General features: G+C 41.7%; 4 protein-coding genes and 1 long non-coding RNA gene across 8 annotated transcripts; 3 read left to right on the forward strand and 2 right to left on the reverse strand.

The window, feature by feature from the left end:
* The first annotated feature begins 242 nt into the window (after nt 1–242).
* Nucleotides 243–6,348, forward strand: chp1 (calcineurin-like EF-hand protein 1). Its single transcript, XM_084013692.1, has 7 exons — nt 243–639; nt 893–965; nt 2,283–2,363; nt 2,864–2,991; nt 3,083–3,144; nt 3,842–3,964; nt 4,844–6,348. The coding sequence occupies exons 1-7, from the start codon at nt 573–575 to the stop codon at nt 4,895–4,897; spliced, it is 588 nt and encodes a 195-aa protein (XP_083869818.1). The 5' UTR covers nt 243–572; the 3' UTR covers nt 4,898–6,348.
* A 650-nt stretch (nt 6,349–6,998) lies between these two features.
* On the forward strand, nt 6,999–11,011 carry LOC311016532. 2 transcript variants are annotated; one of them, XR_014597500.1, is made up of 2 exons: nt 6,999–7,425; nt 7,919–11,011. It is a non-coding gene; the product is annotated as an uncharacterized lncRNA (long non-coding RNA). The 2 variants fall into 2 exon arrangements; XR_014597501.1 differs by having other exon boundaries at nt 6,999–7,421.
* Nucleotides 11,012–11,700: 689 nt separating this feature from the next.
* On the reverse strand, nt 11,701–13,649 carry oip5 (opa interacting protein 5). The gene is made up of 5 exons (XM_084013333.1): nt 13,392–13,649; nt 13,110–13,176; nt 12,607–12,729; nt 12,380–12,461; nt 11,701–12,006 (listed from the first exon to the last, which is right to left on the reverse strand). Exons 1-5 carry the CDS (start codon nt 13,588–13,590, stop codon nt 11,914–11,916), a joined length of 564 nt encoding a protein of 187 aa, XP_083869459.1. The 5' UTR covers nt 13,591–13,649; the 3' UTR covers nt 11,701–11,913.
* Nucleotides 13,650–13,983: 334 nt separating this feature from the next.
* nusap1 (nucleolar and spindle associated protein 1) lies at nt 13,984–17,115 on the forward strand. The gene is made up of 12 exons (XM_084013195.1): nt 13,984–14,161; nt 14,260–14,328; nt 14,438–14,617; nt 14,760–14,937; nt 15,054–15,149; nt 15,237–15,349; nt 15,444–15,494; nt 15,577–15,749; nt 16,015–16,178; nt 16,272–16,388; nt 16,479–16,584; nt 16,673–17,115. Exons 1-12 carry the CDS (start codon nt 14,087–14,089, stop codon nt 16,758–16,760), a joined length of 1,410 nt encoding a protein of 469 aa, XP_083869321.1. The 5' UTR covers nt 13,984–14,086; the 3' UTR covers nt 16,761–17,115.
* ndufaf1 (NADH:ubiquinone oxidoreductase complex assembly factor 1) lies at nt 16,798–20,141 on the reverse strand. Of its 3 annotated transcripts, none has more exons than XM_084013198.1 (5): nt 20,021–20,141; nt 18,581–19,129; nt 17,851–18,036; nt 17,648–17,722; nt 16,798–17,486 (listed from the first exon to the last, which is right to left on the reverse strand). In XM_084013198.1, exons 2-5 carry the CDS (start codon nt 19,100–19,102, stop codon nt 17,346–17,348), a joined length of 924 nt encoding a protein of 307 aa, XP_083869324.1. In that variant the 5' UTR covers nt 19,103–19,129; nt 20,021–20,141; the 3' UTR covers nt 16,798–17,345. The 3 variants fall into 3 exon arrangements, with proteins under 3 accessions (XP_083869324.1, XP_083869323.1, XP_083869322.1); XM_084013197.1 differs by lacking the exon at nt 20,021–20,141 and adding an exon at nt 19,727–19,962 and having other exon boundaries at nt 18,581–19,126; XM_084013196.1 differs by lacking the exon at nt 20,021–20,141 and adding an exon at nt 19,727–19,962.
* Nucleotides 20,142–20,150: the final 9 nt, after the last annotated feature.

Raw genomic sequence — 20,150 nt, forward strand, 5'->3', positions numbered from 1 at the left:
CTTGTATTTTAATCACAATGTGTATTTTTTCATTTGCATATGTTTTTTTATTATTAGAAGTGTATATTCATTATTTGATGTTTGGCTTTTGATAATTCTATAATTGTGTAAATATATATAATTATATTGCTAAAGAAAATAATTTTAAGCAGGCAAGAAATTCCGCTACCCATCTCCGTGGAGGCGGGTCCTGATAGGGAGGCGGTCCCCTCTTCCTCCTCCCAACTCGTCAAACCGGAAGACGCTCCGACCGATACTCGTCCCGGTAGCATGAAGACAGACCTCAGACCAGCTCCACTAACCGAGAAAACGTCACCAGCGGGATATTAAACGGCTGTCGGGACTAAAACCGTAGCTGTCCGGTTAACGTGAGCTGCCAACCGCTTTCACGAGCGGAGCGCGACGGGTTTATCTGTATTATTAGCTCGCTGCGTTAGCTTGTTTGCTAACTTTTAACTTTAAAACCCCGGATTGAGATTCTCCTTTCCTCGCAGCTGGTTTTTGGTGATTGCGCAAGCCGGCTCGCAAATCTCCTCTCCTTTTTATATAACGACTGAAACACACATTTCACCATGGGATCCAGAGCCTCCACGTTACTCCGAGAAGAGGAAATTGAAGAAATTAAGAAGGAGACCGGCTGTAAGTGGAGCTTAATTCCTGTTAGACGTTAGCTGCAGACACCGTTGTGATTTACCTTTCTCTGCACACATTTCTTCTAACTTGCACACAACAACAAAAAGAGGATGTTGCACTGATATTGCACGACACCCTTGGGTGTTAAACTGTGTAATAGTGCACACAAACACACTGTGAAGATGACTTCTGCTAGTGTTTGATACTTAGATGGAAAACCTGTTATCTCCTGGTGGTAAAACCCGTCTCCTCCCTGCAGTCTCCCACAGTCAGATCACTCGCCTGTACAGCCGCTTCACCAGTCTGGATAAAGGAGAGAACGGCACCCTAAGGTGAGCAACAACACCACCACCTATGTGAGGATTAAGCCAGCTGATTTAGTTTGGATCCTCCAGCCTGTGGAGGACTGATTGGCAAGTTGATTAAACCTTTGCTTGTGTGGGTAGTGATTTTAAAACTGTACACTAAACATGTTCATTTTCAGTTCAGTTTGTCCTTATATTGACTTTCACTTCAGACAAATGCTAGAAACAAAAGTGCTATTTAAAATAAATGGCAAAGAGTTGCAGCAATGGTATTTAAAAAAAAAAAAAAAAAATACAAAAAAAAAATCAATGAGTGTACTATTTGAATAGAAAGTCAATAGGGCGGTGACACTGCGTTGTCATTGGATAAAGGTTGTCGGCCACAATGCAGCAAAACGTCACTCATTCATCGATCGATGGAAAAATCTCTCATGTGGTTTTATTATCTCAGCTCATCTCTTATGTTCAGGTGAGACATCGGTTTAGGGCCGGGCGAGGATTCATCATCTTTCAGTGGAATCACATTGTGTATATTAGGGAGATCATCATCTCAACTGATAACAAGCACATACTAACTCAAAATATCTTAGAAAATCACATTATTTTGCAATAATATCTTTAAATAAATGAGTACTTTTTTATTTTGTAAAGTATTTAGTTAACATGAGCATGCAAAACCACGTGGTAATTTCATATCGACTATTTCTTTAAGTAAGAATGAAGTATTGAGACGAGTTTGGTCATATCACCCGGCCCTCACCACAGTGTGACATTTCAGGGGTTTGTTATTAACTTCTTCCTCTCTCCGTAGTCCAAACCGAACAATGAATATGTGAAGAAATGTGTAATCATTAAAGCTACTGAAGCATTCATTTAAAATGTTTGTTTTGAACAACTTAATCTTTTATGAAAGCCGTTGTGTTTACACATCACAAGTGCTTTGCTCCACACCCAAGGTGACTTTCTTATCATTCATGAGTTGCCACAACAGTGAGATTTTACATATTTCTCAGCTGACCAAACACCGGTCCAGACTTTTACCCCGACTGACAAATATCCTAATATTCTTGCTATATATTTCCCAGACAATCCTTTTTTCAGATTCTAAGATGTTTATTTGCCGTTCTGTTTTCTCTTCATCTTCTCCTGTTTACATATTTGCAGTCGAATCAAGTCTGGTTTCAAGAGAATAATGAAGACTGCGTTGTTTTTTTTTCCATTTGTCACAGTTTAAGATATGTGGTAAATTGCCCTGAGGGTTTCCACCGATAATATCTCTTTTGATGTCATCTGTTGAAGTATGCTGTGTTGGAATTGATTGATCGTGTCTCCTCACGTCTGCAGTCGAGAAGATTTCCAGAGGATCCCGGAGTTGGCCATCAATCCGCTGGGAGACAGGATCATCAATGCCTTCTTTCCCGAGGGGTGAGTTGTCCCCATTACTGGTAAAGAGCCTGTTTTTCACAGAAGAGCCTGTATTATAGCTTTGAGTCACAATCGCCACAAATCTGAATGAGGTCAATGGGTTTTCAGTTGTGGCTGCGTGACTGCACTCTTAACACACTTATTCTCTTCTTCTCTGTGTGGAAAAAAACCCTTTTTTCCTGTATATTCTGGGGGTTGTTTTGCTCTTTTATCGGTCTGAAATGTTTCCAAATGTATCATTAAAATCCCCAAAAGTCAGATATGCATGCATCTTAATTTTAGCTGTGGCTTGTAATGGTTTATAGCCGTGTTCCTGTTCCTCTGGTTTTGGGTTGTGTGCCTAAGAAAGGAGGTGGAGGGGGTTCGATTATGTAAAGTGGTGTTGGGTTACGACCAGTTGAAGTTTTGATTGTGTGGCCTACCCAGCTGGCGTTTATATACGGTGTAAAGGCAATCTGAGCTGAGACAAAGTTCCTTTTTTTTTGTCTCCTGGTCTTTAGAGAAGACCAGGTGAACTTCAGGGGCTTCATGCGGACCCTGGCTCACTTCAGACCGATAGAGGACAACGAGAAGAGCAAGAACGCCGCCATCAGCGAGCCACTGAACAGCAGGACAAACAAGCTGCTCTGTGAGTCGAGCAACACGCAGGATTTCATAAAGACCGTCTCTGTCATCACTATGTGTGTGTTTATATATATTTGCTATTTTATTTCTCCCAGTTGCTTTCCGTCTGTATGACCTGGACAGAGACGACAAAATCTCCCGGGATGAGCTGCTGCAGGTGAGCGGATTGCTTTGTCATGTAAATAAGACGCTGAGTCACGGTACAGCTAACAGTTTCCCAGCCAGACGGTGAATCATTTGATTTCAAGGAGCTCCAATGGAAATCCGTGGTTGAACATACTGGCTATTGAATCTGTGTTTAACAAAGGAATGAATGCCATTGTGCAATACGTCCAAACGCTGTACAGTGAGAGGGATCTCCTGGCCGATGAGAAGACTTTGCCCGTGTGCTGATGATTATGATGTGCTCTCTCGCATTAACTCCCTTTTCCCCCAGACGCTCTAATATCCTGTATTTTGGCTTCCTCTGTGTTATTTGTTGTCCCTTCTTAAAGCCGCCTCGGTTTCGGTGACAGTGACCGACCTGTCATTTTCTCTAAGCCGGGTGTTAAATGACTCAGAGAGATCTCTTGTTTTGCGCAAAACATTTCCGCGTCGCCTGCTTCATGCGCCGCACAAAGTTCGTGCAACTCAAAGTCACGTCGGCCGTTTTTCAGTAAATATGCCTTCACTGTGTTTCTTAACGACTGCTGCTTTACTCGCCATTTAACCGTAATAACCGCAAATTATCCGATGCCGTGTTGAAACACATGCAGCACAAACGCCATATTGTTTGGGCAAAACATCATGACTATTATTCGGTTTTTCATTGGCATTCCTAAACCATGAAGGGACTTCTTGTTCATTCTTCACAGGTCTTAAGGATGATGGTCGGAGTAAACATTTCAGATGAGCAGCTTGGAAGCATCGCTGATAGGACCATACAGGAGGCCGACACCAATGGAGATAACTCCATCTCCTTCAATGAATTCATCAAGGCAAGTTTTGTGGTCAGAGGGTTTCTGGTCCACTTACTCATACAATGCTCAACATGCTATTTGAAGGGTGCTTTGAGCGTGTACCACTACCATGAAGACGTACTGTACAATTTAGCATTTGTTTACCAGCAACGAGCCACAGAAAAGAGAAAATATATATATATTCTAAGAACATACATACTTTCCAGAACTTGTATACTTGTTTGGTTACTATGGAAACACAAGATCCACAGGATGGATTCTTTTCAGTTATCAATGGTCGTCATTATTTTGAGCACATGGTTTCTTAATTTGCAACAACTGCTAACGAGTTAAAATGTCTCGAATCAGTATTGAGAGTCATTCGACAACCACACACTGTTGTTGTTTACCAAAAGGCATGTTTTTATGTGTTTCTATGAGTTGATAATTCATGTTTTCCAGACAGTTTTGAGCTCTCTTCAAACCTGACTGTCTATTATTACACATTAGAGAACCCAGGGAAATAACTCTTAGCAGGGAGGGGACCTTTTAATTATGGGGATAATTGTGAATATCGTCATTGAGTGGCTTGAAAAAGCCGTCTAGCTTGCCGTCGTTGTAGGGAAGTAAAAAAAATAGAGGCTGATTGGGAAAAAATACAGGAAGTATGATGCAATAAAATAAATAAAATAAGTCTCACACACTGTTGGAATATCATAAATGTAGTCTGTTTATTTATGCAGGGAGACCTTATGATTTTATGATTAGTTAATTCTATCTGTGATGCAACAAAAATATTTGTTTCTTGCCAAATGTGATTCCAATATGTTAAAGCTTATTCTTATTATAATATATAATATTTTATTATAACATGCCTCCATTTTTAGCATCTAATTGTGCTCCGTTTTGTTTCCTCAGGTCTTGGAGAAGGTGGATGTGGAACAGAAAATGAGCATCCGGTTCCTACACTAAATAACTATTCTTCTTTTTAAAATGTTATTTTTGAGTAGAGCTTCATCATGTCAGTCGATGTCGGAACACAACCTCATCCACACTACGAGTAACACGTTCAGACCACGCGTTGGGTAGATGATGTCACAGATCTCGAGTTTCTGCACTGCTCTGTTAACAAAGGGAAAAGTCGCGTGCCTTGGGTTGTTTTAATGTAACCATGTATTTTTCTTCCCCTCCCCCCTCGTGATAGAACATTATTTATTAGAAGACTTTTAGAGGGTCACAGTTAGAACCACTGCTGTTCCACTTCTCACGGGAAAAATGATTTTATATCGCGGTACGAAGAAGCTTTTTTGTGCTATTGCGGTGTGTAAGTTTATTCCAAGCTGTTCGGTGGATAGTTAGCACATTGTGTCCTTGTCCTTTATAAATATGCAACAGTTCAAAGCGAGACCTATAAGACGTGTGATTCCACGTTCCAAACGGACGTTGTTTTTAACGCTAACAGGATCTTACGAGTGCTTTTCTTTGACTTGTGGCAGAGCAAGTCAGACCAGTCGGCTCCGAGTTTGCCCCCCTTAAACAAAGCAGGAGCTGCTCCACAGATTCTTGTTTTACTCACTGAAGTGCCATGGCTTTGGTTCCCTCTGGAAGTGTTTTATTATCTCATCAGTGAACCAGAACCTATGGCCATGTTTGTGTTTTTTTTTTTTCCCATATGGATTAATCTAGCGACTGCCAATAGATTGTAATTACCTGTTTGAATCGTTGGACTCCAACCAAAGCGAGTTTGTCCCTCATTCAAAGCCAGTAACCAGCTGGGGGCCGGTGGGAGCCAATACTGATTCAACATGTGCATAATGTGATATTTAAAGAACTAAAAACTGTGGCAGTCAGTGGAATGAAGATTTCATATGAAATGCTGCTATCTCTTTTGCGTGTGAGTGTGTGCGTCTTATGAAGCACCTGTTTTGAGAAATTTTGCAAATTGATCTCACTAGGATTTAACCGCCATAGTGGTCTGATTTCAAAAGTTGTTTCCCCCAACAGTGTGATGGAAACTGGGATGTGGACCAGTTAGTTTGTAGACTTGGAACAGGTTAAACCATGGTGGAATGCTATATGCTTCTATTTATCTGATCGTCTTCCTGTAGCTACGGGAAGTGTGTGTTGATGTACCCCCCCCCCCCCAACTAGTTCCAGATGCTAAAGAGAATCTAATGCATTAAAAAAAAGTGTGTTTTCTGTACAGGCTTATGTACGTAAATAGCTGACCCCTTAATCTTTAATGTGAGTTTGTTAAATCGTTACAAAAACACCCTCCAGCAGCCGAGTACAGGAAATATATTAATCATTATGTGATTATCAATCGGATATGATTCACGTTTTGTGATGTTGGTCTTGGTATTATCAAAGTGATATCATGAATTTGATTTGAATAAATTAAGTGCCATGCTTGCTTTGTGTCATTTGATGAAGTACTGTTTTTTTTTTTTTATTTAATCTGGTTTTATGATAGTTCGTTATCTGGATGAACACCACAGTATGTTAGAACCAGGTCAGAGGAACACAAATGCAAATACGTTGTTTAATTAGTGCTGCAAATGTATGGTGAAGTACTTAATAGCGAGGTAACTTGGTAACGTTTCATTTTAAATGATAAATAAAAAAAAAGGGGGGGGGGGGGGGGGGGACACATTTTCTAAAAATGTGATGGAAATTGATTTTTTTTTTTACATTATTAATTGATCTGATTTATTAGAAGTGAATTGTTTAGTTAGAAAGATATCAAACATCCCGAGATATTTATTTAAAAAATGACAAAAACGTTTAAATGGATTCATTGATTTGAAAATGTATTTATAATTAATTTATGCGCGGAAAAAAATCGACATTAATCAACAAGTTTATTTTTCTCAACTCTAACTTTAACCTTGCGTAGTTTCCTCGGCCACCTAGCATAAAGCTAACTAACGTTTATACATCAATACGTGTTGGTGTTAGCTAGCGTTAATACCTAAACAGGTAGGATCGGTGAGTCAGTAAACGCACCACAGAGCTGATTGATAAATGTCAGGAGAAGAAGAGAGAACTTCCGGGGGCGGGCTTTCACTTTGATTGACAGCTCTCCGGCACAATCGTCGCGCTCTTCCGTCGGGCTGCTCGTAACAGAGCGGAAAATGGCGTAGAGAGCGGAGGGTGAGCGTTGACGGGGGGGACGAAGGGACCGTCTTCTTTCCGGGAACCGAGAGGCGAGCCGCCGGTAGTTTTCCCCGGTTAAATCTTCTGTAAGATAAAAAGGTGTCCTCACCGGGCGAGGCCCCTCTGGAACCACGGAGCCCGGCGTACGTCCAGCGCGGGAGACCCGAATGTGTCACCGGAGAGGAAGAACCCCCCCCCCCCCCCCCCCCGGCTTTTGTTTACCAGCGCGAGCCGCAGCAGCTCGAGCCCCAGCGGAAATAACTGCATCATTTCAGACCGACGCTCGCTCCAAGGTCAGTGCTTCGCCGTCACAGCCACGCTGCTGCACGCGAGCAGTAACGTACGTATTTAAAATACCGTAAATATACATGTTTTTACTATTCCAGTGAACGCATTTAAATTTACAAAACCAGGCGATGCTCTTTCTCAGACGGACGTCACTGCATTTCGATGGACTCATTGATCAGATAGCGATCAATGTTCTCGTATTGCATTTATTTTTTAACGGGCTAGAGTTAAAATGAGAGCTGAAGCAGTTCCTTGATAGATTAATTAATCGATCAACAGAAAATGTATCTACAACACTTAAATTGAGTCTAATTCGAACTAAAAATAATTTAATTTCATTATATTAATTTTTTATTTTTTGTGAATGTTTAGATGAAACAATACAGATTAGAAAACGTCACCTTTAGGCTTGAGAAACATATATTTAATCAGTTAATTGAGAAAGAAATATATCTCTAGATTAAATATAGTCTCAGCTTTAGAAGAGACTGGTTAAAATTAAATGTAACTGTATAATAAATAACATTTTCATTATTTTTTTAGTTCTAGGATGGGTTCTCCAGTCGATGCGGTTGTGAAGCCAGCTGAGGCTGGAGGAACGTCTCCCTCCAAATCAGCACCACCGACGGATCTCTGCTGCAGCCACCCATGGAGGTAAAGGAACAGGGAGTCATTGTGAAGATGACCTCTTTTGGGCTTTTGAGACACGGGTTGCCCTCCTTCCTGCTGTCGACCGGGACGTTGGTCTCCTACACGGTACCCCCACCGGTCCAGACCTGGTTCTGCAGCAGGATCGTCGGTCAGGACATCTGCCAGGCCTGTGGGCTAGTCTGACTTCCACTACGCACTCTGACCACGTCTACATGCAGCCGAATGCTGGTCTGCAGCCACTGAGGTGTTCTACCTCTACTCCGGCTGCATGTAGACGTCGTCAGCGATGCCTCCTGAACAAGAAAAAAACAAGAAAACCCCCCAAACGCTCTGAAACTCCCATCAAAGCAGTTTGATCATGAAACAAACAGCTCGTCTTAGAAAGAAGACACAAGATACTGTAGCAAAGATCAAGGCCTGTGATTAAATTAGACTGATAGGGATGTTTTCTTTTTGTTTGCTGTTGTCGTCGTTTCTTGCACTACCTCATCGCCATAACAAGTCCAACAGGAGTGAATGGGAGCGTGGTCAGGATGAGTCATTTGACGGGTGTCGAGCGCCACAGCAGTTTTATATTTTGCTCCTGGATTCATTTAATAAGCGATAAGGTTTTTTACTCTTAATTTCGGTAATCTCCTTTGTCAAGTCTGCAGGTTTATTCCCAATTTGAAGGTAGAGACAAAATTGGCGTTATTCCCCCTTGTGACTTAGTCTTCGATATCCCTCAGATTTGGCAACTTTCCCTGCGTAAAGTTGGTCTTTTATGACGAAACCATCATTATTTTGTCTTTCTTTTCCTTAGGTGTGCTCTCATTTCATCCTTTTCCTCCCTGAACATGATCGCTTATGTAATTGATGTACAAACAGGACATTATTTACACACTGCAGGTAGAGACAGAATTCAAACATTTGATCTCCTTAAAATAACTCCCAGAACATGAGTGACTCTGGTTTATCACACACCATGCTCTGGTTCCAGTAGCAGCTCCTTTTGATTCAAGCTTCTCTTGGATTTACCGAAACTAAACCCCCGGTCTCTTTTCTTTTTCCTTTTTTTTCTTTAGGTTAATATTTATATGAAAAAAAAGAAGAAAAATATCACATTTATCGGGATTTGTGCAATATTTGATCTTAACTGTCATGTTGTTGACCAAACTGTATATTGTATAAACAAGTGACAAGTTGTTTGAAAGCAACAAAATCACCAATGTCTTCCATTAAGATATGTATAGACTCATGTGCATTAGCTTATTTAGCGGGACTGTTGGTGCCAACATTATAGTAGCCGTGCATGACCAGTAGTGATGCTTGCTTCATGAAGAATAGTTAAAAATCAATTTTTTGCTGGAGCTCAAACCTGGAAACCAGTTCAGTTGAATTAAAGGTAGACTACAGCTTTTTAAATATAGATATAGCTTTGCCCTCCAATCTTAGACTAATGCAAGATCTCTTTTTATTCTATGTCTTGGGTGTTTAATTAAGATACAATTAAAGTGTGACACAATCAGGGTATGCAGTATTGATTCTAGTATAAACTAAATATAAGTAAGTGCTTTCTAACACAACTGCTGTAGGATTCTTATCTGGGAAAAATAAAAATAAAAAAGCTTAGGCACAGAAATAATTGGGTCGTAATTATGCGAAAAGGCAAAAAGACTCCCTCAAAAAAACAAGTTTCAGATTTGAAAATGCTAAAAAAAACACAACCTTTTGTAGAGGAATGTTCTATTAAGAGGAGCGCTTGAATCTTAGATTCTAATTGGTAATGATTTAGTCTTAGAATTAAGATCTTGGCATGACACCGTATTGTACATAATACCTCATAGTTTTTGGGATTCAGAGCGAGATATTTTAATCCATAAAATTGTATTTGATTATAGTTTTTAGAAGCAATAACCTACAATAATGCATGAGTTTAGTGGCAGGGTGTAAGTGTTAAAAGGAGTCTGTAATGTCCCCCCCCTCTCTCTCTCTTCTATCTATTAGTCACTCTTGTTTTTGGGACGGGAGGGTGTAATATTCGGCTTTAGAATACAGTATCGCGTATGAAGGGTTGGGATACTTCCTGCAGAACAAGGACAGCTGTAGCACCATTTATCTGAAAGTAAATGCTTATATATCTCCCTGCCTTGTATTCCTGCACCCATACAATAATCTAAACCCATCGGTACATGAGAGATGCTTTAAATTCAGATTCTCGTAGCATTCCCTTCCCTTTTTTTCTCTTCGAAATACTGACTTTCAGTAACTCTGTGGCTGCAAAGGACTTCCTGGACGACCGGGGACTCTTGTTGGGGGGGAAAAGCACTTTCTCTCCATGTACTGACTTGCACTGTCGTCATCACCATCCTGTCTTGAATACTGTGTTCTAAAAACCCTGTAATGCTCTGTGTGGGGATTTATAATCACAATTTATAAAACAAGTAGGCGTCTAGCGACATGAATATATGGGGGTTTTAAAAAAAGAAAACTAAATATGCATGACTTAGCAGAAACATGAATGATTTGTATTGCATGCAATAATCCAAAATGTAATGTGAATGAGTGTAATTGCGCTGCGGAGATGTTCGCATCAGATGTTGTGCGGGACGCTGGTTTGACACAACGGTCCTTGTAGCTTTGATCACCGGTTGTGGTTTTTACACGACGGACTTAAAAAAAAAAATTTGCACCAAAAACAAAAGAAGTGTCAGCGAGCAGTTTGAAGTGTCTCGCTCTCCGTTGTGTCAAAGGTCACCACGGCGATACAGCTGAGAAACACTGATGGGCCTTCGCTCCCGTAAAGAAAACAAAAAGCTTCATGACGTTACTTTGTTGATCAACTTTTCCACTGAGGAGGTGGACTGTGTAGAAACTATGCACTCCAGAGGGAGGAGACGGGCATGCTTATTACGTGTGAGCCTCTTGTCTGGTTTTGTATTCACTAAAAAACTAAAGAGAAGAATCTGTATCAGAAAATCAGCAATAAAATGCAGCATGGTGCCAATTGGATGGCTGTGTGTTGATGTTTCCTTCCTGTCGTGAATGATTGTACGTCATCAGAACGCCCATGTGACTAATTACACACCAGAAAAGTGCATTATTATTATATGGAAAATAATCACTGCATTGACAATGATTCTCAACACCAACAGGATGCAAAAGAATTTGACCTTTTATATGAATAGTTTGGTGAAACGCTTATTAACGTGAAATGTACGTAGTTATGGAGCTGGAGCAAGGAGGCAATTAGCCTAGCTTAGCATAAAGACTGGAAGCAGGGCCAAACGGCTAGCCTGGCTATCTCAGTTAAAAAACATGGCAGCGTTAACTTTGCATGCATTAAAACGAGTTGATCTTAAAGAGTAAAAGTGATACAAAAGTTCCTCTGTGTTTAGTTTATGAGACCGTTTCTTTGTTTTGTTTTTATTATACTAATACTAATTATAGATAAATACATAGATACTACATTGAAGTGGGGTTTTGGGTGTGCATGGACAAAAGCAGGTAGACACTGTAGAAATAACTACCAACTACTCCAAATGGTATGTTGTGATGTTTTTTGTGTAAATGTGGCCCCTAAAAGAGAGTTGGTTATATTTAAATAGCAGGCAGGTGTGTTTTACTGCTCCACAGTAAACCTGCAGGGACTCAACAGAGATGATGAATAAGACCGAAAGAGAAATGCTTGCATAATAATAATAATAAAAAAACTTTAATGTAAACACAAAACACCGAAAAAAACAACAATTTACAACACAAACTAATCCACAAGAGAGATTGGAGAACAGAATGGAGAACCCACGAGCCCCAAGGACACGGTCCCAGGACGGGACCGGGGTCCCAGGACAGAACCAGGGTCCCAGAACACAGACCAAGGACAGGACCGGGTCCCAGTCTAGTGCAGGAGCACGCTACTGGACTAACTCACTGGAAAGGCTCCTGTCAGCCAGTCTGCTCTTAATGCACGACATCTGGTCCAGCTGTGCTTCAAACTGCTGTCTCATCTGCAGCGGAAAGACACACACACACACACACACACACACACACACACACACACACACACACACACACACACATTAGAAACATCTAGAAGTAAAGTTCTAATTGAATGCCGTATGTCGATTTGCCACTTAGCCGAGATGCTTCCCCGGTGCAGGCGAGGCTGCTGGGTAATAGCCTCAGATGTAAAACCTGCAAACTTAATTACCCGTTTGAACAGCTCGTGCTCCTCTGGGGCACAAAATGTGTCGTTCAAAGGGCTCGTCGGGGATGTAATTAGTCGTATGCGATTATGAGATTATTATGTGAGTGCAGCGTTGGAAGTGAAGCGGTGCAGCTGCACACACGGAGGTCAGAGTGAACCGTACGAGGTCTGACCTTGTTCATGCTTTCTCTGAGGGGCTTCACGTCAAACGTGAGCGAGGATGCTTTCACCATAGAGCTGCAGCTGAGGATGTAACTGTGAAGAAAAAGAGGAAAGGAGGGGTCAAAGGATGCTGGCTGTGTTTGTTAGAACGCTTATAAGACACATGTTTATTCCGGCCTCTCCAGGCAGCAGTGCATCGGTGTGCTTGTGTGCTCAGAGAGGCGGCGGAGCAGCTCACCAGCTGATGTTTGCTTTGTGGAGGAGAAACATGGAGCGAACCACGGCCAGGCGCAGCGGGGCCGAGTGAATGACTTTCCCCACAGCACAGCGGCAGCCGCGGCATTTCACAGAGCTGTAGATGCTGAAAACAAGCAGGAAGGTCAGACTGTTAGTCGTGGTCGTACAGCTAGAAGACGGTCCTTTAAATCACAGGTGACATCTGGTAGCTGAGGTGCTCATGGAAACAAAGAAACAGGGAATTTAGATCATCATTTCTATATTTTAAACTTAAATCTTATATTGCATTATGGTGTATAGGGATTTCACATTATATGCATCACTTTTTAAATATATTTGTATAATCCTAGAAGACAATGTTATAAAGATGTGATGATGGTCTTACATTTAAGTATTATTATTATAATAAAGACTGTAAAAAAGTAAAAAAATTATATTCATATTTATAGATATTTAACTATGTTTTTGAGTTGCTAATTAACAAAACACTGTTTTGTCACTCACCAACGAGCCATGTCGCCTTTATGTCCTGATTCCACTTCATCGCTGACGACCACGTCATCGGTTACTCCTGCAAATATTGATTAATATTGGGATGAAAAGATGTTAGTATGTGTGGAGGGCAGAGAAGCATTGCAGAAACACAAATGGAAGCAAATGCCAGGACACAACAAACAGGTAAAATCACAGGTAAAATATGTAAAATCTGCAGAATGCGTAACTTGCATAACAAACTGAATCACACAGATATTCAGCAGGTTGAACATAGAGATGGAGCGAACTTACTCGTAAACACGATCGAGTCCAAAGACTTGATCTCCCCGCAGACTCCGAGCGAGTCCCCCAACACGACGTTGCATTGCTGACAGTGGAAAGTCATCCGCTGCTTGTGTCCGGACTCCGCGGCCGCCTTCGCCGGTCCGTGGGTGCGCTGGATTAACAGGCTCTCGTCAAATTCCATGGAAGTGGAGTTTTTAGAGAGCATAGCTAGCTGGCTAACTAACTGTGTCCCGCCTGTGAATTTGAACCCGGGAGGACCAGAAAGTAGGAGGTCTCTTCCTTGTGTCTTACTGTGGTTTGCTCGGTTCAACACTGCCCCCACCCGGCGTAATGAGGGAACTGCAGATATGAAACCAAATAACGTACGTTGTAAAAAAATAAAATAATAATCGTATTCCTAAATAGTGATTTAAAAAAAATTAATATTAAGCGTTTTAAAACCAAGTGAAAAGTAAATGAATTGCTCAAATTTAACTTTTAAACGACAATGTATAGAAAAAAAAGTATCTTCGCTGTGGTTGGCTGCGAAGGCACTTCCGGTAACACGGGAACCAATCAAACGGCTCCGGCTTCTGTGTTTTGAATCGGAGGCGTTTTAACGGTCAGACAGACTCACACAGCTCTCGGTGCGCGAAGAAAGTAAACGTGTGTGTGTATTTGCTGATTTCTTCTCGCAAAACGGAATAAACGATCACGCCGACATGGATTTGGACTCCATGAAATATGGCGAGTTGAGGAGCGTCGCCAAGGGACTCGGGCTCAAAGCCAACATGAAGGTAATGGAGCTGAAATGCTGTGTTCACGCTGCGCTAACGGTTGCTGTTTGAATCTGTGTGAGAAATCTACTCGCTAACATGTTATTGTCCACAAACAGGCGGATAAACTCCTCAAAGCGATCAAGCAGCATTATCAACAAGTCAAGGAGGTGGGGGAGGGAGTTCAGGTAATTTAATACTGGCCGATGATACCAACATTAAAACATAAATCGTCTTTTTTTCCGCCCTTTTTTAAAATCTGACGTGAACACACCATGTATTGTGGTGTTTTTACAGGATGCCATTGTTGAAGAAGGTGAAACCGCTCAGCAAGATGAAGAAGCGTCTCGCGTGGAAGACGTTGCGAGCCCCGCTGTGTTTGTGAACACACGTCGGGGCAAAGGAACCAAGAGGAAGATCTCTGATCCCGCAGCGGTGCCCGAGTGTGATGCCCAGCCGCATCCAGACGCTCCAGAGGTATTAACGCACCGTAACGCACACATGTGACAATAACTTCCACTCTTCATTGGTAATATAATGTGCAAAGTTGATACCAAATGCATGTGTGAAATGTATGATTTGCATTCAGGAGGATTAGAGAACTGTCGTTTCTTTTCAGGGTGACAGTGAAGTGGCTGCATCTCGTCCTCCCTGCGGTGGCAAGAAGAGGAAAGTGTCCCGTGCCAAGGATTCTGACAAAACTGAGGAGCCACAGACCACGGCTGATGAGCAGCAGCCTGACTTTAAGGATGAGCAGCAGCCTGACATTGATGAAGCACCTGTGCATGATGATGCAGGTCAGTAGTACAAATGTGAATCTATTACTTCATTTCGCTTTGAATGGCACGTTCCTCCCCTAATGTGTTTCTGCTGTTGTCATTGTGATCACGCTGTAATCCTTTTATGTGTCCAGACAAAGAACCCAAAGTTGCCAGAGCTGGTAAAATCCCCCGTTTACAAGGAAGACTCCAGCAGAAGAACAAGCTTCTGTTGAAGCCTGTCACTCCAAGTAAGTCCTTTGTTTTGGTTTTTTGGGGTTTTTTTTCTCCAAAGATTCAGTGACCACATAACAGTTGTTTTTTTGTCTCGTTTGTAGACTTTAAAAAACTCCATGCAGCACATTTTGACAAGATGGAGTCAATCGACTCGTATGTCCAGCGAAAGAACAAGCAGGTGGAGACTTTCAGAACTTCAGTCAAAGAACTGAAGGTACTCAAATGCTTCGATGTAATATGGTGTATCTGTAAGTGAACTTGATGTTAGTTTTTTTAAATTTACATTCCATTTTATTTAATTTTTTAAGAAACTGTCGGACAAAACCAAACTGCAGCAAGCTGATGGTAAAACTCAAGCGGTAAGTGTCGCCACCGGTTGCAGGATGTCGAGTACTTCCAGAGTGCAGCGATGGTGATGGCCTGTGTGCATGTGTTCTACAGAGGGCAAGCCGGGGTCGTGCTTCCTTGTTGAGTCCCGTCCCGGTGATTAAGAAGCCCGCTGAGGACAGACGCACGATGCTCTCGGCCAGTAAAGCTCCGCCAAATAAACCTGCTGGGAAGGAAGCTGCTCCGTTCAGACCGTCTGTCCTTTCCACTCGCAGGATCAACGTTCGGTACGTCACTTCTTCAGCCCTTTGCTGGGACAGAAAACTGATCAAAAGCCAAATACTGTCCACTCTTCCAGCCCACTATATCCATCTGTACTTGAAACGCAGCCTTAACTTTCACCCCTTTACACTTTGACACAACAGGATGCTTTTTCTAATCAACACTAATCCTCCTTTTTGATTCAATATCGTTAAACATGTAAACTTTCAAGGGTGTGACTGCATATGTAGCGTTCAATGTGAAACTTTAACAGGCATGTCGTGTTTGCAGGTTCTCAGAAGCCACGTTTGACAATGAGAATAAAAGGTCCTTGGTGAAGACGCCGGCCCGCATGTCGCTCTGCGTGGCCTCGAGCACGCCACAAAAACAGGCCGCCGACGGAGGGAAGCCCAAAACGGTCAAGACTTCCACGTTCTCTGCCACAAAAACTCCAGGTACCTTTCGCCTTTTTAGTCCTCGGAAAGATACATTTGCCTACGGATATGTGGAGAGTCGCTGATTTCCGTTTTTCAATGTTAATTCCAAAGGCGCATTCCTTTTCACCGGCAACACGAGCACTTCAACAACGCCCGCAACACAAAAGAAGACCAACTTTGATCTCAAGGCGAGTCTGTCGCGTCCCCTCGGCTACAAGCCTCACACAGGTACAAAACCCACGGTTTAATTTCTCTGCTTCCCTGAAATATAACATCAGTAGTATATATTTAATATAAAAAAAATATATTTTTTAACAGGTAAACTGAAGCCGTTTGCAGATGCCAAAGAAAACGAGACAGGAAACAAGTCATTGATCTCAAACTCGCATCAGAAAAATTACAAACAGCACCAAGTCCAGACGAGGTATGTTTAAATTTAAAGCACACGATGTCCGACGTCGGTTATTTCACCATCAGGAATCCGTCTCTTATGGATGTTTCTGTTATTTTAGGGGCGACAGGAGAGTGAAACACCTGGAAGACCGGAAGCAGAAGAAGGAGAATCTGCTCGGGGCCAGAAGGGGCCTCGTCATGATGTAAAAAATCTGGTGCTTGTTTGTAGACATGTTGTACAGCCTGTTTTTCTACTGTAAATATTAAGTCTTTGGCAGCTGCTGCTTTCATTTCTGCAGTGTCTTTAAGCCTACTGTTGTTGGGTTCCTGTTTTCTGCTTCTATCCAACCTACTGTGCAGCGTTTTATTAGATTTGACTCGTAGCATAGTTTTAGAAACCTTACAGCGCTGAGCGATGCTTTTTATGCATTTTAATGGAGAGAGAATCAGTATCGTGTTTTGCTGCATTTTGAACCGGTCGTTTTGTTGTTCATACGTTGTGCTTTGTTTTCACCTGTTTACCTGAACGTGATAAAGAGATGGAGAAAACATGTATTGTTAAGTTAAGATTGGTGTTTTATTCCTGACAAGTCCTGAATTGGTCACGTTTGCCTTTTTTTTTCTCTTAAGAACCTCACAATTACATGTGACACAGTCACATTAATGAGCTAGAATTCAAATATGCAGTCTTTTTTTTTTACCAGGAATGATGGATAGGATGTAATTGATTGTCCACTTATTGGCAGTCCCCATTTCAATAACGGTTCATCTGCAGTGTCGTAGCCGCCGCTCTCAGATTTCAGGATTCCTCTTGTACGCCTCGTAAGCGAACTCCTCGGTGTGTGCGTGATCTTTGCAGACGCCAATAAAGTCGATCTCCAGCTGGAACGGGCCGTCTGCTTTATCCGCCAAGGTAAATCCAATGGTGTTGATCTGTATAGTAAAATATAGAACATGTAAGCTTATCAGGGCCCATGGCATGAGAAAGTGTATAAGAATGTTACATGTGAAATAAAATATCTTTAGGCAATGATGGAATAGTTATGGCTTCATTGATGTATGTGCTGTTGTGTGTGACTTTTCCTCTGCTCTACCTTGTCCAGCCAGAGGGGGTGCTGGTCGTCTTGTATCCTCCCTCGATGTGTGAGGAAGAACTTGGAGAAAGGGATCTGTAAATGGGTAACGTGTGAGTGTCGGGACTGCTTTCAATTCATATTGGACAAAAAGAAGTCCACCAAATAGTAAGCAGCTATTCCTCAAATGTGGCAACCGTGGAGGGTTTTAGTCTTTGCCCCACCTTGACATCTTGCCAGTAGGGTCCTCCCCTGGTGTACAGGAAATAATTGTATATGTCATCTTTCTGGTGAGAGAAGTATGTTTCCGTGGCGATGTTGATCATCCATGGACGGCCATCGCCGCGAACTCGCAAGTGCAAGGTGTTGAAACTGGACCAATCGAAGTGCTTTTTTCTATCGAATGAAGCCTGGGAGAGAGAGAAGGTTTGGGGGTTAAGTGCCAGTCTAGAGCAGCGTGATTAATCCTCTAACTGCCACTGGGATTATGAGAATGGTTTAAAATGTCCTGATTGGTAGGTTTTTATACCAATACATATTAATTCCAATAAACCATAAAGGAGGAACTAGTCAGTATTGGGAATTAAGTAAACTGATTTTTGGCTTTCTGCCAAATTGCTCATGTTACATAAAAGTTCCAAATTTATTGATAAACATCCAAATAACTGTTAAATTGTCTTATTTTTATTCAGATTACTTTAATTTTAGTAACTGCTTCATAGTTTTTCAACATTAATCCAAAACAATATTTACAATATTTGAAATTATGATAAATATTGAAATATTTCCTGGCTCTTTCTGCTACTTCCAAGCTACAGTTACTGTTCATTTTATTTTCCAAACCCAGTTTTCGAATACTTCTCCGTATTGGTCAAGAATAATATTCCAGTGGGGAAATACTGAAGCCTATATTTGTGTATTTATGGGGCTGAAAGTTGGCGTATTCTTACTAACCAGAGGTTTGTGTGAGCGCATGGTGCAGTAGCCGCTGTAGCGTGTTTCTCCGTCCCTCGGAGGAGTAGAGCTCAGAGTCCCGGACAGAAAGCAGGTGTTAGTGTTTTTGCCCAGCTTCAAATCAACTTGACTCCGGCCTCCGATCTCCTGATCTGAGGAGACCGTCCACTGCTCCAGGCTCTCTGGACCTCTGAACTCCCATACGACTCGGTTCTGTTCCAACATGTGCTCGAGGACCGGCTTGCCTTCCGGACCGACCCAGCGCTCGGAAAACTCCTCCTTCAGCAGTTTGAAATGCTTCTGTATCCCCTCGAAACCCTTCAGGAAGCCGAAGTTAATTGGCTGCCACGGGAACTTGTCTTCTTTGGGCTGTCCGGGCCGCCTGTATTCGCCCTGACTCACAGATCTTCTGGGCACAGTGAGAGGAGCGACGGAGGGCAGCAGCAGCTGCTGCTGGTGGAGGTGATGGATGGAGCTCAGCAGCCTCACCGAGGGGAGACGTGTGATCTTAGGCAGAGACATTTCAGTGGTGATGTGGACGGTTCACTGCTGGGATACATCACACAGGGAAGAAGATTACAATGGAGTAATACAAGGGTAATTGATTATCACGGTTAGGTATCTTAAATGTACATTATTGACCATTTTATTTGGCACATATCAGACTATTGCTGAAACTATTTATTTGTCCTCTTCACAGGTGGATCAATTAAATTTGGACTTGTAGTAACTGCTCAATTCTACTTTTCTCTCTTGGCATATAGTTTTATTAGCCTATATATGACTTCACCTGTCTATTCACTTGAATCTGATTTCCTTTATGGTGTAAACCAGTTTCCCCACTGGTGCTAAATAAAAAAAAATATATATATATATATATATATATATATATATATATATATATACTGAATCAAACCGATGACACTATCTGTTGCAATTGTGTTACTTTATCCATTGTAAAATTCACACACGGAATAAATATAACGTTGACACCTCTATTGACTAAATGAATGACACAGCCGTTGGTTATGTGCGTGTTTAAGACTATATTTAAATACGTAGCTAACGTTTCAACGGATTTTCTTACCCCGAAGAAGAATAATGTGATAGTGAATACCACGTTAAGCAGAATCTGTCTGTACTTACTGTGATCATGTTGTACCAAAAGGTGCCGGATGGATTTTTCAACGACTCCGGTTCTTGTTTTAGTTTTGACTAAAACCATTAAGTCACGTATTTAAAATCACAGTTATGGATATAAAACGTTCATAAACGTGTGCTGAAATGTGAGAAATGTGTCTAAACTCAACGGGACAACAGATTTAACTACAACATGAAACGGTTGATTTATAGTAGGACCTTGAAGGTAAAAGTAGTGCACCAAAGAATTGTGTCCTGACTGACACTCACCGTCAGTATGTAGTTCCGTTCTCGGCTTACCGTAAATGTTCGCATCGCGGCCCAACGTTTTTTCTTTGTTTGAATCGCATCAATAAAGTGACATGATAAGTCCAATCACACATATGATTTTTATTCCACCGACAGAGCTATAAAACGCAACCGCTACTTA

The sequence above is a fragment of the Eutrigla gurnardus genome (assembly GCF_963514095.1).
Source record: "Eutrigla gurnardus genome assembly, chromosome: 7".
In the NCBI taxonomy this organism is placed as follows: domain Eukaryota; kingdom Metazoa; phylum Chordata; class Actinopteri; order Perciformes; family Triglidae; genus Eutrigla; species Eutrigla gurnardus.

Bases quoted from the DNA above. Each gene is read 5' to 3' on its own strand.
- chp1 (XM_084013692.1), top strand. From the start codon at position 573: ATGGGATCCAGAGCCTCCACGTTACTCCGAGAAGAGGAAATTGAAGAA. The intron at 640-892 runs GTAAGTGGAGCT...TCCTCCCTGCAG, and splicing joins AATTAAGAAGGAGACCGGCT to TCTCCCACAGTCAGATCACT. The intron at 2,364-2,863 runs GTGAGTTGTCCC...CCTGGTCTTTAG, and splicing joins AATGCCTTCTTTCCCGAGGG to AGAAGACCAGGTGAACTTCA.
- oip5 (XM_084013333.1), bottom strand. From the start codon at position 13,590: ATGCTCTCTAAAAACTCCACTTCCATGGAATTTGACGAGAGCCTGTTA. The intron at 12,462-12,606 runs GTGAGCTGCTCC...TTTTCTTCACAG, and splicing joins CACAAAGCAAACATCAGCTG to TTACATCCTCAGCTGCAGCT. The intron at 12,007-12,379 runs GTCAGACCTCGT...TTTCCGCTGCAG, and splicing joins TCAGAGAAAGCATGAACAAG to ATGAGACAGCAGTTTGAAGC.
- nusap1 (XM_084013195.1), top strand. From the start codon at position 14,087: ATGGATTTGGACTCCATGAAATATGGCGAGTTGAGGAGCGTCGCCAAG. The intron at 14,329-14,437 runs GTAATTTAATAC...GTGTTTTTACAG, and splicing joins AGGTGGGGGAGGGAGTTCAG to GATGCCATTGTTGAAGAAGG. The intron at 15,350-15,443 runs GTACTCAAATGC...TAATTTTTTAAG, and splicing joins CTTCAGTCAAAGAACTGAAG to AAACTGTCGGACAAAACCAA.
- ndufaf1 (XM_084013198.1), bottom strand. From the start codon at position 19,102: ATGTCTCTGCCTAAGATCACACGTCTCCCCTCGGTGAGGCTGCTGAGC. The intron at 18,037-18,580 runs GTTAGTAAGAAT...TCTCTCTCCCAG, and splicing joins TGCGCTCACACAAACCTCTG to GCTTCATTCGATAGAAAAAA. The intron at 17,723-17,850 runs GTGGGGCAAAGA...ACCCATTTACAG, and splicing joins CCTACTGGCAAGATGTCAAG to ATCCCTTTCTCCAAGTTCTT.